The sequence below is a fragment of the Pempheris klunzingeri genome, chromosome 21 (assembly GCF_042242105.1).
Source record: "Pempheris klunzingeri isolate RE-2024b chromosome 21, fPemKlu1.hap1, whole genome shotgun sequence".
Lineage (NCBI taxonomy): Eukaryota > Metazoa > Chordata > Actinopteri > Acropomatiformes > Pempheridae > Pempheris > Pempheris klunzingeri.
Window position 1 is genome coordinate 10,757,954 of NC_092032.1, and position 17,222 is coordinate 10,775,175.

General features: G+C 41.5%; 1 protein-coding gene across 1 annotated transcript in view; it reads right to left on the minus strand.

Annotated features, from left to right (window-relative positions):
- Positions 1 to 3,058: 3,058 nt before the first annotated feature.
- dok6 (docking protein 6) overlaps positions 3,059 to 17,222 on the minus strand; it is a 44,018-nt gene continuing 29,854 nt past the window's right edge. The window contains exons 4-9 of the mRNA XM_070853019.1: positions 16,088 to 16,207; positions 12,568 to 12,757; positions 12,016 to 12,154; positions 10,737 to 10,842; positions 4,567 to 4,599; positions 3,059 to 3,213 (exon numbers count right to left, since the gene is read on the minus strand). Of these exons, the coding sequence (XP_070709120.1) occupies positions 3,059 to 3,213; positions 4,567 to 4,599; positions 10,737 to 10,842; positions 12,016 to 12,154; positions 12,568 to 12,757; positions 16,088 to 16,207 (743 nt within the window). The remainder of the gene's footprint in view (positions 3,214 to 4,566; positions 4,600 to 10,736; positions 10,843 to 12,015; positions 12,155 to 12,567; positions 12,758 to 16,087; positions 16,208 to 17,222) is intronic.

A 17,222-nucleotide genomic window follows, 5' to 3' on the forward strand; every position in this document is an offset into this window, starting at 1 on the left:
GCATTAAAACTAATTTAATAATACATTATTATTTTGTAATAATTATATTTATGTCATATTTTTTTAAAAATCCCACTTTTTTTCATTAATTCACAACTTTAATTGAGTAATTTCCTCTGAATATTACCCATTGATCAGCTCCACAACCTTTTTCTTTTTACTTACAGTGGCCCTAATATGCCGTCATAGTGCCCCTATACCAGTTAATAGACTTTATGCTAAAGCTAAGCTAACCAGCTAACCAGTCTGGCTCCAGCTTCATAATTAACAGTCGCATCAGTCTTCTTATGTAACTTCTTATTAAAGCAAATGTTTCTATGTATAACTATTCTATTTAACTGCTGTTACTTATCTTGCATTAGACAGTCCCGTTGGCATAAAAACAAATGCTGATATTATGATAGAACATTCAATTTATTACCCTTTTATCATCAAAAACATTACATATGTACATGTAGTGAAAACTGTAGTCCTACACTCGATGTATTCAAAGTGCTATAAACATATAATCCAACAGTAACAGAACACAAAACGCGATGGACACAAATACAATCATATAGTGACAACAGAAATCATGACGACATCATAGCTACAAACGAGCAAATGGCTACAATAAACAACAAAAGTTGTGAATGTTAAACACGGTCAACTAGAACTTTCTCTGGTCTTCTCAGTTAGAACGGCTCTAAGGGTCCAGATGGAGTGTTTTTTATTATTTTACATACATTTATTAACCACACTGGAGCTAAGACTAAAAACAACTGGGGCAGAGGTGTGGCTGTCTGTCTACGTACTGTTACTGTCAGCTCTGTGGTGCCGACACATCTTATACATGGGACTTTGTTTGAGGCTCAAATTAATGTGAAAGTTTAACTCTTTCAAATACAGAATAAAGTGACTGATGGCAAAAAACTTCAACACAGAATAAGAAAGAACATTTCTAAGTATTAACAATTTAAAAAATATATTAAAACAGGTGATTAAGTTTGATTTTAAAGAATTGCTTTGCTGCCTCAAACTGATTGTCACTGGATTCCAGACTTCTTTGCCTTTCTTTAACATAAACCTGCAACAAAAAGCACAATCAAAATAACAACAAATATTTAAAAAGATGAATTTGTGCCACCAACAGGCAACAAGTGTTATTCTCACCTTCCTAAAAGAGCTGTGGTTTGGTTCTGCTCTGTGCTGTGGCATTTTACAGCTGGGATCTACAGTATTTATGAGAAACTTAAGACGTTTCAAAATGTTTCGAAGGTACAGAGAGAAATTCTGCCCACAATGGTAAACTCAAAGCCCAAAGACGACGCTTTGGCCGCGTCTCACACTCTGCGGTCTGTGTCTGAAGGCACTTCTTACTCGAGGAGGACAATGCAGAGAACATTACCGCCACAGCGCTCATTTACTCAGTGACAGATTTAACTCACGTGCTGCAGAAAGAATTCACTGAAAGTGTTTTGCAGGTTCTCTGCCATTTCTTTCTAGTTCACACCGTTGCTAGTAGACATGGAAAACAATGTTATATCAGGTATCTGCCAGGCTACTGGGTCAGAAATAATGTGTTTTAATCACAATGTCTCTGCTTATGATCGGCCATTTTATTAGTTTTTATTGGAAGTAGTTCAGCATTTTGGAAAATACACTTTTTTTTTTTGTTTTCTTGACAGAAGTTTGATACCAGTTTGATGTCTGCACATTATGCTAAATTTAAAGCTACTGCTAACTGCTGGCTAGTATAGTTAGCTTAGCACAAAAACTCCCAGCAGCACCTCCAAAGCTCACTAACTAGCAAGACATATCCCATTTCTTCCAGACAGATAGTAGGGGAACAGACAACAAGCTGTGGTTTTACAGGTGCTGGTAGGCTGTCTTAGCCTCTGACAGAGCCAGGTTAGCTGCTTACCCATGTCCAGTCTTTGTGCTAAGCTAAGCTAACTGGCTGCTGACTGTAGTTTCTTATCATATCATGCAAACATGACAGTGCTGTCACTCTTCTCTTCTGACCCACAGCAAACATTTCCCAAAATGTCAAACTGTTCCTTTAAAGACATTTTCCTGTTGGTGTATTTTACTGAAACAGTAAAATTTCTCAGTAAAATCTATTGATGCTAATGTTCTTTCTACATTTCAATATTATACAAACATACCAGCAGGGCAAAAATGACCATGTGGTGTTATTGCCACAACCCCCATCCCACGATGTCCATGATTTACTAATGCCTTGTATAATTTGCCCAATCTGGTCACCAACATCTTGCTCGTCACCTTTTGTTAATGAACCGGTTATCGTATATGAAGCTGGAGATTAGCTGGGGAGCTTTTCAAACCCAATCGCTCTGCTAGTGTAATGTAAGGTTGGCAGTTTTAAGTCGAGGCCGTGAGAAGGTTGCATTTTATCATTTCCGCCATGACAGTCCACTCCTGTATCCTTGAAGCACATTTCTGAATGACTTTCTCCCCTCGCTGGTAGTAGTAACCGATTAAGGGCTTCAGCTGATTTATCACTGTCATCAAAGTCAAGCGCTTTTTGTGTAAGGCATTGATCAATTTCACATTCTTGTGAGGGAACGAAGTACAGTAAGTACGGGGAGGATTAGGTGTCAAAAATGGTGGAGTTCTTCTTGAAACGGTTGCTGAGGCGGCACATTGGTGGAATGAGCCTGCTGTGATTTCATCAATTTCACAACAAAAGCCTTTTTGAACACCGTTTTACGGTGGAACTTGGGGCGTTAGTACCTCCACCCTCTAGTAAGGTGTAGTGCAGTGGTTTAAAAAAATGGGGGTCCGACTGGCTTTAACGGCATAATAACAACATAAAACACTTTAAAACTACACTTAGGGGATTTTTGGTGCGATTTTTGAAGCTACTGCTGTTGTCACACAACATACAAAAAAAAGGACATCATCTTTTTCGGGTTCCTTTTCACTTACCGCTCGCTCTACAATTGACACTATTGTATCACCAGGAAATGATATATTACACATGTCACTATACATATCTCTACATCCTTTCTACAGTAGTGGGGAAATTGTCCAGTTTTGGTGGAGCAGTTCTCTGTCATTGAAGGGGTCTCAGGCTGCAACTGGATTCATGGCCACTAGAGGGCGATGGCGCCTCTTCCTGGCGCTGGCTCTCCTCCTGTTCTGGTTCATCAGACAGAAAGCTGGGGAACGTCTGTGCTCGAGGGATGAAAGTCATTGTCAGGCCACTTCCTGTGGGGGGACAAAAGTGGAGGTAGAGTCAAAGGAGCGCTTCTTTTTAGAGGAATAAAATAACTTTGTTTCATGTAACTGGACCTGACATGAAAACTTCTCTGTGAATTCAGGGTATAGCTGATGCTTGGCTTCATGTTATGCTGATACCTTTAATGTACAAATGAAGATTACAAGAATAATCCTGGGAAAATGATCTTTTAAATGTGGATGGTTCTTATGTCGTGCAGAATAGTCAAGATAGTAGCAAGTGATAGAAAATCAAAAATTCACCTCAATGAAACAACTTGATTTCAGACTCTGCTCTGTCTCATCTGTTAGGACTGTCTGCTGTCTGCTGTCTCCTCTCCATCCCCGCTCTCTCTCTACCTTAATTCAAATTAATTGGACCAATTTGTTCTGCAGTTCATATTGGTTAACTGCCCCGAGAGGAAGTAATGGATACTTGTGGGTGGAGGGCTGTTCTGTGCAACTGTGAGACCATTAATAATATATTAGAATGCTGTTTGGAGATGTGCTCGGCGAGGTGGGTTGAGGATAAAGTGGCTGGCAGGCTGCTGATCATGCACCGAACAAGGAGGAAGTGGCCAGTGATTAATATTTCAGGAGGTGGAAAACCTAACACAACACTGTAATCAACTCTAACCTATAGCATATGCGTCGCTTACTAATACGGCCGGCGAGGACAAGCTGCTGCATGTGAATACATTTCAGATCAATTTACCTGCAGAGGTTAATTGAAATTCGATTAACAAATCAAAATTTGACTTTCAATTTGTTTTCAATAAGCCTTCGCAGCCACATTGACAAAATTGACAGAGATCATTTTCTCTGTCGCTGGTGCTGCTGCGATGCTCATTACTAAATATGAATCATGCGAATCATTCACGACAGAGCAAACACACATACACACACAGCCCTCTGTGTGTGTGTGTGTGTGTGTGTGTGTGTGTGTGTGTTAGCCAGCAGCGTCAGTCATGTCGCCACCAAAGGGAATCGGGCTCAGACCGCGAGACGCACTGCCAACTCACCACGGCACGGAATATAAAACATGACCCAGTCAGCCTGGCAATCAATGTCAAGTGGCTGTGTGAGTGCGTGTCAGTGCCACAGAGATGGAAGAAGGAGTCTAGTTAAAAACAGGAATGTGTGTGAGGAGAGATGATGCACAAGTGGAGAAAGACAATGAGGAAAATCACAAGAAAAGGCACTTTTTCCCTGTGTGAGTTAAGGGAACAGCTTGCAGGAGGAAGCACAGAGGGGCTGGTGTGGGTGTGAGGATGAGACCAAAACAGTACCAGTCATAACAGGTGAGTCATACACACACGCACGCATACACACATGCATACACACCTCTCCCTGCTAGTCTTTCCCTTCTACCACTTCCTGCAATAAAGAAAAATGAGATAAGGATCCAGCTTAAGGTTTTAAATGCGGCTCAGCCCATGTTCTATAGGAAAAAAACACAGGTTAAGAAAAGGGGGACACTTTCTCTCCCCTGCCTGTTGTACTTAATAGATTGCTGAAACGACTGGTGCGCAACCAGGCATATCCTTTTCACATCTTTGCCAAGACAATCCCTCCCCTCAACCAAGGCCAATTTGGGCAAGAAAAAAAAAGAGGCAGGGAGCCCAGTGCAGACAGAGAGGGCGAAGCAGATCTCATCATCTCCTCGGTCATAAACAGCGGTGTCTGTTGTGTGATGCCAGACCCCTGACGAGAGCCCCGTTGTTGGACAGGAGACACAAATGTAGACACACTTGCACAAAAAAAAAAAAGAAAAAATAGCAATAAAAACACAGAGGGAAGATGGTGTCAGCATCCCTCCTCCTCCTCCTCCTCCTCCTCCTCCTCTCCTATCCCTATGAGAAGCAGACAGTGATTTGTCAGTGCCTTTTCATTACCAGGGAAGGTCATGTCATCCTATCTGGCCTGGGGTGGCAGCTGCTGGGCCGGAGCAGACAGGACAGGCAGGGAGGGCACTCACACACACACTGACATATACAGTGGCGGACCCGGACACACAAGCAGCTATTCATGCGCGCATGTAGGCGCACACAAACACACACCTGTCTGCACCTTCCTCCCTCACGATGCGATAACACAGATGGCATCCTAGTAACAGCTGTAACCAGAGAAAGAGCGGCTGCGTCTACCACAAGCTCTGGATTATGCGAGGCTGCTGACATCCCGCTTTGTGTCTTCTGTGCAGCCACAGGAGCGACAATACACTGGAACGCATAAAAGATTAATCCGACGCGGCCTGGAGAGTGGGTCAGTTAATTTCAGTTTGCAAGCTGATGACTGAGATTAAAAACTTTACAAGCGCCGACCAGAAAGACACCAAATCAGTTGAACTCAGTTTTACCTGGCTGTAATGAATTTTTCATGGGATTCAGATTTTTGCATCTACATCTAGTGTATTCCTTGTCGCCTGTTGCAGATAAGATAGTGTTATCATTCTGTTCCCCTATCATCTTGTCCCTGTGCCTTTGATACTTGCTCCCTCTCTGTAAAATCCCCTCGTATCACTCCCAGCCGATCAAACTAAGAACAGCGCCGTTCCATTAGAATTGCTAATGCTACGGCATTAAACTGTGGAGCACAATGAAATGCAGAGAGATGGAGAGAGTGTGTGTGTGTGTGTGTGTAAGATGGCAAAAAAAAAACAACATAAAAATAGGTCCAAGAAAAAATACAAGTATTCTTGTCCCCTTTCCATTCCACTATTAGAGTTGGTAATTGAACCATTTCCGACAGGCATGGCTCCTTGCTTTTTCAACTCCAAAACTTTAAAGTGCACTTATTTGTATGCATCAGCAAACTCGGAGAACACAGCAGTTTCACTGAAATGCAAAAGAGTGAATAACATTAGGAGAGTGGAGGTGAAGCGCGGGAGAGAGTAGATACATTGTCTTAGCGTATAGTTCCTGGAGATTAAAGCATCTATCTTAGGTTTTACTTGGAAAAGGTGAACTTTGGGGGCTGCATTTTGTTCCACACAGCAAGACAATCAAGGCTGAGTGCTATTTTCTTTCTTTTTTCTTTTTTTGTTCTACGACACATCCCTCTTTTTCTTTTAAACAAAACACATTTGACAATTATTACTTTCAATTACATCGAACAAGGCTTTTGGGATGTATTTTTGAGACATTTCCAGCTAAATAAGAAGCAGATGTGAAAATGTGTAGAAATAGAAAGGAGTCACAGTGCTGTACTTCACTGCCAGGTCCCCCGTTAACTGAGGCAAAGAAATAAACAAATAGGTGAATAAACCTCAACAGGACAGGAAACTGTGTTCTTTAATTATTCCCCCGGACCCGCAGGGTATTTGAAAGCAACCCGAGCATGACTCAGCAAATTGACTGTGCTGATTGGATATTCATCATGCGCGCAGTGATGCAGCCAAGGAGCGAACGCAGCCAGCCATCATGGTCCAAAGTCCTGATTTCTTACCTCTATCTGGACCCAAATCCTAATACTAATTTAACCATTATTACAGAAAAATAACTTGATGTATCTATTTCTGAACTCAAACACCCACGACTATAAACTAGAAACATAATGTTTTTTTTCACGAGGTGTTCATTAAAGATGACATTTGCTAGAACTCCACTACTTTAGGCTATTTTACCCTGTTAATAACCTCTAGCTATGACCAACATACCAGATACATGCATGTGTCTAGAGACTAAGGATGTAATGCATTAGAAATCCTCTAGACTGCCTCATTTCACTGTTTGAACTTTGTTAAATAAGTTTAACTGTCCATAATATAATATTTAATTACATATTATTGTAATCATGTATCTACATTAATCAAATAGCCCAATAAGGCATTATATTTTAACCCCAGTTTAAAAAAGCTGCGTGACAGCAAATGAATGGTGGAAATAGGTGGTTCTAATGGAAGGAAATTACTTGTCAGGATTGCTTTGGGCCATATTTCATGATTTTTCTTGCAGAAAAATGTACTTTAATTGGTCTGAAGTGTCAATGAAAACTATAAGAACGCTATTGGCAAAAACCTGAAAAGCCATCTTGGCGTTTTGCAGGACGCTCCCTAAATTCAGCTTGTCAGCTTTTGTTCTTCTGGCAAGTCCTGCTAGGGCTTCAGTGTCGGATCATGATGTAAAAATAAGACCTCAGCCAGCTTCATCGTCCACTGTGCAACAAATACAGTGAAAACTGTTGAACGGTTATTGAAGCTAAACCTCAGAGAATGTCTGAATATTGATATTGAAACCATCTAGACCCCAAAGTTTTTTGTCCTATAGCCTATTTATTTACAATTTGGCAGATGTGCATTATGGAAGTCTTGCTGCTTTGGTTACTTCCTGTTCGCACTCTACATACAATGTTACTCAGATTATTGCTGGTGATGAAGAAATCTGATGAGTTTAAACTGAGATCTGAAATTCTATGATTAATAGATGAATGGGTATCTGTCCTCTGTGGACACTAGAGATCCTGTGAGACATCAGTGATGGGAGGATGGGCGATGAACAATACTGAAAAATCTTTTAAATCCTTTTCTAAAAAAGCAGCGTGTATTTTGTTTTTTCAAATCATTGCAACATTTAAGGTTGAGCTAATTTGAGTGCAGCACAGAGAACAGAGGATGTCAGAGAGCTCCAGGCAGGTGGAGACCTTCTGCCACAGAGGAATCAATGAAATTACAGCACATGGCTCTCCTCATTTACGAAAGGCTTGCAGTCATGTTGAACGCAGCGTCGGCACCTGGCGTGTGTGAGGTTCTCCTGAAGTGCCTTTCACAGTCCAAACATCCCGCGTGACGACGGAACTTAAACTGCCGTCACTCCCCAGAATCACCTTGTCGTCCTCCTCGTCCAACGAGACCTTTTCGCTGCGTCCTCAAACACACTGATGCATTCAATTTATTCATGGGAAAGGAGGGGAGATAATGGCAGCGCTGAATGTGTATGAGCAGGAGAAGGTGGAGGGTTGTTCTGAATCGGACAGATGCGCAGAAAAAGTGTGGGAGGACCACTGGAGATGCCAGGGTGATGGATGGGAGAGAAGCTCCTCTGCTCACCAGAGTTTGGAGAGGGAGAGTTTAAAAAGGAGCGTTTACAGAGACTGAGCCTATAAATAATGACCCTGAGGTGGAAGCTTCTCTGTTTAGTGTATATGAGTTAAAAAACATGTTTGGAATGGAGGACTCATATTTTGCTTTTAAGCTTATCAGGCCACAATTAAATGATAATGAGAAAAAAAACAAAATCCAGCCTTAGCTTTTCAAAAGAAAAGTATGACGCCAGAGAAGCTTTCATCTTTGCCCGGCTTTCTGTTTTGCTCTATCAGTGGAAGCCAAAAGGCCCATAATCCTCAGATAAGTCTACTAATCAACGAATACCATATAGACAGAGCGTAATCTCATCAGCTCACTAATCACCTTTCTGCCTCCGGTCTACATCTAGACTTTAACACACACACACACACACACACCCTTTCTATGTGTACATTAAGTGCTCATGAAGGACATACAGTGCTGAATGATGTAGAGCACCTGCTGCAATATCAATGCAATATCTATCAACCCTCACACACACACACACACAGATATATAGACATGAACTCATTTACTTTCAAGAACACACACAAATGATTTTCTCTCTTGAAATCTAATTTAGATTGTGGGTTTGTCTCTCTCTGTCATAACAGAAAGAGATGTTACAAACAGAAAAACAACACTGGAGTGACTCAGTTTTACACTTTTACAAGTTCTTTGATGATTAATCTGAAGACTGAAGCTAAGGAGGCGCACAGGTCTAACATGAGACGAGTCTAGACTTCAGGACTGAAAACACTGAGGAGTCCATGTTATTCTTGTATGAGTGACAGTCATTTGTAGATGAAATGTTCAAAAACTGTTAGTACTACTCCTAGAGCTCTTTTATTAGATGTTTAAGGTCATACTTCCTTCATAATTTTGAGCCTTTTGCAACAAAAATTTAAATTTAAAATAAAAGTTGAATTTCCGGAGACTGTCAGCACAGAGTTTATTAGTAATACAATGTTTCTGTCACAGACCTGTCAGGAATCAGATTCACAAAATGAAAGAGAGGCACAGGCTGCAGCAGCCAATGAAATCGTTAACATGAGGAGCTTCTACAACATCGATTACTGATAAAGAAAACATCCTTAAAATGAGACAAACAATACACATAAACAGAGAAAAGAGGAGGATAGATTAAATAGGCAAAGCAAAATAAGTGATTTTTATCAATAAAAGATGTTCAAGTCCAAGTCTAGGAGACAGATGTTGTTTCATATTGTGAATCAGATGCCTGACAAAGGGGAAATGAAGATTTATCTGTTACATACACATGGGTGTGAAGTGTGAAGGATTAGAAAAAAGAAATGTAAAGGACAAAAATCCACCATAAAAAAGATCTACTACTCACAAAAAGTTAGGGATATTCGGCTTTCAGGTGAAATTTCAGGATGAACCTAAAATGCATTCTAACCTTTCCAGGTGAACTTAATGTGACCTTCTCTAAACCTTTGAATGCACATGTCCAACTGTTCAGTGTTTCAGTACTTTTTGCACAAGTTGCTGTTCTCTAACAAGAAGCTTAACAGCAACATTCACAACAGGTTTGATCCATGAATCCACCAATACATTTCCTGGTTCAGTTAGAATTGGTATTTAAACAGTCCTCCTCATCCTGCTGTTCACATTCTGACATCATGAGACCAAGACGACACCTAACAATTGATCAGCAGCACCTCAACACTGGAGGCTTCAAACAGGAAGTCCTCAGACGGAGGTGTTCACTGAGCTTAGAGGGTCACAGAGTGTCATCAGGAGGTTGTAACAGTGATACAGAGACTGGAAGAGTCACAGAAAGGAGAGGAGTGGACGTCCTTTGGCCACATCCCAATTTATTGAGACACTGAACATTTTTTGTTGTGGTATACCTACCACTGTTGTTAGATTTTCTTCAAATAAATTGTTTAAGATGAATAAAATTACCATTGCATGCTTCTACTTAAATGCCCTACTTTCATGATATAATATCACTGTAGCATTCACTTTTTACATTTTCCATATATTTCACCTGAAAGTCGAATATCCCTAACTTTTTCTGAGTAGTGTATGTTCAAAAATATACCTTTTCCACACGTACACATAAGTGAACGTACAGGGCGAATATTGAGAACCACAGCTCTGTTATGGTCTGTTTTTGAGCAATGGGTGACAGATCAAGTGAAAGTATTTATATTCTTAGTGTTAAGTTATGTTGTATCTATGTCCTGTATTTAGTGCTCTGTATATAATGTTGTATATCTTTTGTCTAAACTGACCTCTGTTTTGCAGATTCCTGACATAAATGACTGTAGTGACACTAGCAGGTATGTGAAGTGACAATTTCTCCTTCGCTGAGTACAACACTCCCTCTGTCTCTGTCCTCCTGTTCCATACATTGCCACTGGCACAAGCCGCTAAAGAAATAGCGACGCGGTGTGTATGATGATTAGTAGCTTCATGCCTGTACCTTGGTAACTGTAGAGATCTCCCACGCTGTTCTGACGCGTGATGTGCTGCCAGTAGGCGCTGCGTGGCAGGGAGATGGACTTGGTTAGCGTCTCTCTGGAGTGGATCTGAAACAGACACAGAAAGCTCACAGTGTCTTTCACTTCCTGTCACTCTCAGTCACTCACTCACAACGGGGGAAATTGCTGTGGGTATGTCAGTAAACAAAGAGCGTGCACAGCGCGACATATTGCTGGCTGGTTGGCATGTTTCCTCTCTGAATGGCTGTTTGGCGGGTGAGATGAGGATTCATTTGGGATTATGATGTCGCCGTGCCACTCGATGATGTGTTTTAGTTTTTTATTTGCAGTGTGAAACTAAAAGCTTCATCTGAGAGCAAGATTACAGCTTGAAATATATGAAATATGTCAATATTATGGTGACAAACTCTGCATTCATAAAGTAGTAAACGTGCTAATCACCCATTCTGCAACTGCAAGTGGTCAGTTTTGTGTAGCTATCCGTGTGATTTATGGAGCTGCATTTGGAAATGTTCCCAAATAGTGGGGTCCAAGAGCATGGCCATATGGTCAAGGCCCATCAAACACTAGGCAGGCCTACATAAATAAAGAATACAGATGATAGGGGGGGGGGGGGGGGAGGAAGGAAGGAAGGAAGGAAGGAGGGAGGAAGGAGGGGATGGACGGGTGTTGTGATGGAAGGAGGGAGCGGAGGCCAAGACCGTGGGGTGTCAGAGTTCTCCTGGTCCAAGGCTCCACTTTGGGGGGAGACCAGGCAGCAGAGAGAAGAGTGTGTCTTGTCTTGTGTGTGTGTGTGTGTGTGTGTGTGTGTGTGTGAACATCTTGTGTGAAAATCATGATTTATTGCTTTTGTGTTCAGTGGTTTCTAAAAATAATCCTGGTAACAGCCTCGATGACATGCATGTTTGATCAGCCTAAATCAAACTGACAGTGAAGAACCCACAGAAATATTAGAGAAAAAAACGGGTTTTAAAAATGAATCACATATTTTTGAAAATATGCGTTTATGTGCACCTGTGTACAAACGCTTCTAGCTCTGTTCTTCTCCTCGCATGAGGTCCAATGGGATACATTAGCCCCTGTATGAAGGCAACACACACTATGCATGCATTAATTATTAAGTGTTCCTGGAACAACGGTGTGTTGACACTTGCACTCATTATTAGCTGTTTGTAATGTTGGCAGCACTAGAATAAAACTGTTGGCCTCATTGTGAGCTTCTGCGGGTATCAGATAAACAACCAAAATGTAAAAATGTACCTGGGAGCTCTTCTCCATCTCCTCCATCATCCTCTCATGCTGCTGGGCAATGGCCAGCGTGGCCGAGTGGACCCGCTGGTAGATCATCTCCCCCTCCCGCGTCTGGAACGTGAACAGACCCTCTCCTGTGTCACACATCCTGCGCCAGGAACACACACACAGAGACTGAGAGAAGTGCACACACTTTGATCGTGCTCACTCTTGGATTGCTGATTTACAAATATGCATGGTTGAATGTGCACTTACAGAGAGGCGCATTGATATAATAGCCCACTGAAGTCAAACACACACACACATACACACACACATGCGCGAGTAGATACAGTACACAAACAAAGACACACATTCACAGAGGCGCCTGTCACATCAGTGCCTGAAGGGCTCTGCGGCAAATGTTGATATCCTGGGATGTTTTGGATATCCAAAGTTGCTTTGTTCAAGTTTTTATGACATTTCCTACGTTTTTGTTTTTTTTTTCCCCTCCCCACCGCCAACTTTTCAATCACACGGACGCACAAGACAGCACAAACTCTTATCTTCACGCGCACACACCTTCCGGACTCAAACGTGAACCAGGTGGAGTCTCGTCCGTATCTGCGCAGGGAGCTGAGAGGCCACATCACGAGTTTGAGGCGAGCGTTGTGTATGTCCCACAGGTAGATGTTTTCATGGGTGATCTGCATGGTGCACTCCCCGTAGATGTCCAGGTTAGGGGTGGGCATTAGGTACACGTTGAAACGTTCTGGAGAGATTTATACACAGCTTATTTTAAAAAAAAAAAAAAGGACCACAATGGTGACGAAGAAATTGAACACTTTTAAAATGTTTACAATCAGAGTCAAAGGGTCGGTTCATTTAAATTATGGTAAAACACATTTTCTCTCTTACATCTAGTGGTATCTACAGCAGCCTTGCAGATAGTTTTCGGTCATTTTTCCACATTTCGAGATGCGTCTATTCCGAATTTCATTTGCAGTGCTCACAGCATTAAAAGGTGACATTTAAAAGATTCAAAAGCAACATTTCCTTCCAGACACACTGTCCCCGTTAGCCTGGATAATCCTTCACCTTTATACCACTTTTATTTAATGTTAACCTGTTTAAATCTGTAGAGATATGAGTGTATGTATATGTATTCTGTATATTTACAGTGTGTGTGTGTGTGTGTGTGTGTGTGTGTGTGTGTGTGTATGGTTGAGCAGCAATGTAGTAATGTGTGTCTTATACACACACACACACACACACACACACTGTCTATTACACTGTATTCATTTTATCACTACTGCGCACAAGTCTACCTCAGCATTATACAATGTCATATTCTAACTTCCGCACTGTCTATGTCTTTGTCTTCCATTCACTTTTTCTAAACTGTCAGTTTGATTGAGTTTTCTTTTGTTCATTTTATATTAGCATTATTGAAGGGAGCCTGAGAACAGGAATTTCATTGCCACCGACTGCGTCACTGTAATTGTTATGCATAAAACAATGAAGAACTTGAAACTTGAAAAACAGGACACACAGTGAATTATTGACATTGACTGTTTCTTTCAGTGTATACGGTTGTAGTTTCAATTAAATTAGGGCAGAGCTCGGTCAAGGAACTGCTATCCAGAACTATCTGTAGGGCTAAATACCACAATCAGTGCATTAAATAATTATCTATGTATGTATTTGTGCTTAGCTGGACTGGAAATGGGGAAACAGGCAGCTTGGCCCTTTCCAAGGATAATAAATTATGTCTACTAGCACCTCTAAAGCTGACACATTGACAGTTACTGAATGTCTCAGTTAGCAGAAGTTTTGAACAGAACCAGGATACTTGCTGCCAGTCATTCTCTGTGCTGAGCTAAGCTACGCTAACTGTCTCCTGGCTGTAGCTTCATATTTGTCGTGCAGACCGTAGACTGTATATGAATGGATGACATGACAGCTCCCCAAAAGTGATGAACAAACATCTCTATCACCCCCAGGTGGCCGGCTGGAGTTCATAAAATCTACCCCTTCCATTTTTGCAGATGGGACACGGGTCTTCTAAAGACTAAAAAATCAAGGTACATGTCAAATAATTATTTCCCAGAAATGGTTTCGGTGGTTTTAGTGCTTCTTAGCAAACTGATGTATGTTCAAGTGTTCATTTTTCTGATAAATTTGGTTAGTTATTTGTTATTTGATGCTATAAAAAGGGGGGGTGACGCCACGTTTGACAGCAAATCCTAACCCACAATCCTAATCAGTCCTTAAAGATTCCATATTTCAGCTGCAGTTTATCAGAAGTCATCTGCTGGAACAGTAACAAGAAGTATTCACAAGAGTTTACAGAAGCAAGGATTTTCACAAATTGTGCAAAACACAATTCAGACGTATTTGTGCAAAGGGATAAAGATGAATTAAAGTTGACACAAAACTGAATAGTCTGGGATGTGGCTTTGTTTAAATCTTAAAAGGGGTTGTGGGAGAGCCAGATTAAGACGAAGGATCAGTTCTTATCTTAAATGATGGATTATTCTTCACTCTCTACTTTGTGAATCTAGGTTATGGAGTGTTGGAGGGATGGTAACATCAGTTTTTATTTTCTGAGGCTTTGGGCATGAAAAACATGGCTACCATTGTACATGTAGAAACAAATGAGTGGGGTTTGGCTCACTATTTTTGATAGGCTCAGCCTTTTTTAACAGCCATATGGCACAATAAGAAATAGAAACAATACACTAAATTGACTTTTACCTAACTTCCTAACTCACCCCTTACTTGCTTTTACTTAGTGTTTTTAACTGATGTGGCAAACAGAGTAAAAAAACTCTTGAAAAACAGATTTTAAATAGTATTTTACCTGACTCCACCTACAGTGGGTCTAACTCACCATTCGGTGAACTGGATTTAGAACAAGGAGCAAAATCTGCCCATTCACATTAGACCAACTCTCTGAGGCAGACAGAGAGAGAAGAGAGTTTTCCATAATCTAAATTAGTTCTCACTAATTACGCTTAATGAGTCAAAATAAGCCATGTGTCTGCAGTGGATAGAAAATGGCAATGTCATAGCGTGGCGTATTTTTAGGGACAGTGAAAATGAACTCTGATCTAATTATCGGCCCCTGCTGCTAGGGGAGGGCTACTAATTGAAACATTGGGTCGCAGGCCCAAGCCTCTTGTTTCGTTCACTCATACAGGCAGCAGAGAGGCGCTGGCTCAGCTTGTCTCCATAACACACTTTGTATGTGCACCTCACAGCAGGACTTCTGCCACAGGAGAAGGGAGAGGAATTGTGTTGTTACAGTTGAGTTGGCTCACCGCAGCATGGTCAAAAACTTGTGTATTGATATCTTAAATAAATGGGGCCAAGTTATGTTGAAGAATACAATTTCACTTTACAGCTGCAGTGAAATGAAATGGGCTGAAATGACGGCAGATTCTTTTCAATTACTCGCCCTTTTACAACTTTAAACTGCTCTTTTTTGCCTGTTGCCTTTTCAATTTCCTCCGCGAGTTTACAAATTACACAGCGAATGGGCTCCACTGTGATAGCAGCGCCCTGTTGTCTCTTCTCTTTTCCATTTCCATTTCCTGTGAGTGGAAATATGTGGGGAAGCACATTTATTTCACATGGCTTTAGGAGCCATAATCTCATCCATCTCTGTGACAAGCTTCATTATGAGGGAACCCAGTGATGCACAGCACTTCTCATTAGGCCTGGAACAGAGCCCCGACCACAGCCTGTGACCTGTGCTCTAACTCACACACACACAGGTTTCCTTCAACACACACACACACACACACACACACACACACACACACACATGAAAAACGTACTTATCAAGTTGATCCAACATGTGCTAATGTAACCAAAGACTGTTGCAGCAGACTTTGGATCAGGTATTGACAAAAAATGGCCCTTATTAGCCAGGCCTAATTGGACAGTGGCTGTTCTGCTCCCCTAACCCTCTGAGGGCTCAGCTGCATTAACACATACACGCCCGGACTGCAATCGGTAACTGCATGGTGGTGGGCTGAGTGAGAGAGATTGACCCTGAATGGCTGTCTGTGTTAGCAGGGACTAATTGGGCACTCACCGTTCTGCTCCCGCTGCACCCCCGCTGCTAACAGGTCTGGCTCTCCCAGGCTGATGTCGTTGAGACGGGTGCCCAGGCACTCCACGCACAGCAGCTTACACCATTCCTCTGCATCCAGCTCTGCACACAGCGGTACAGTGTTAAGGCATGTCCACCATCAAGCACACACACACACACACACACACACACACACACACACACACACACATCTCCTCCATATGTAAACTGCAGACAAAATAAAACATGCTGTCCAGATTGTACAACCACAACTGTTCTGCCTTTAGTTTGTTTACACATGCACATGCAAGTAAATCACACAAGGAATTTCACAATAAAATGCTGCACGTACAGGACACGAGAACAGCTAAGAGTAACCGCGGGGGAAAAAAAAATCTATGTGATCGATTTGGTGCAGATTAAAAAGAGGAGGTGGGCTCGGCAACAGGCGACGACAGATGAATGGTAGGTTTCTCCTCCCTCGTTGGCCAATACTCAGTTCCAGGCTGCACAATATAAGTAGCTCTGCTGAAACAATATGGCCACAGTGGCAACTGAAACTGGAGATCATCTACTCAGAGAATCAATAAGCTATTTTCCAAATTGAAGGAGGGCTTTAGCTGCGGCCCGTTAATTGGAGAAGAAATGTATGAATGACACAAAATGAAGAATATTTCAACAGAATGAGGTGGTTAAAGGAACACATCTTTTCTTACTTGTTGAAAGTAAGAGGAGAAAAGTGATACCACTCGTGTGTGTATGTAACTTCTGAGGCCAGTCAGTTATTTTAGCTTAGCACACAGCCTGGTGAAATGGCGAGCCTGGCTCTTTTTAGATCTGCCTACCTGCTCACTAATCAACACATTATAGCTTCTTTGCTTAATCGATACTAAAAACAAAGCACAAAATGTCAGGGTTTTACAAGGGGGTGAGCTTAGCTAACCAGCTATTGGCAATATCTAAGTATTCAGCATATAGACATTAGAATGGTATCTCATTAGATTTTTAGAAAAAAAAGCAATGATGAACTAATGATTTAAGGATTCATTATAAGACAAAATTTTGACTTAAACAAGGAGAGTTATGAGTATTGATTCTTCAAAGCAGCAGTCTTGCTTTTAGGAACCAAGCTCTGTTT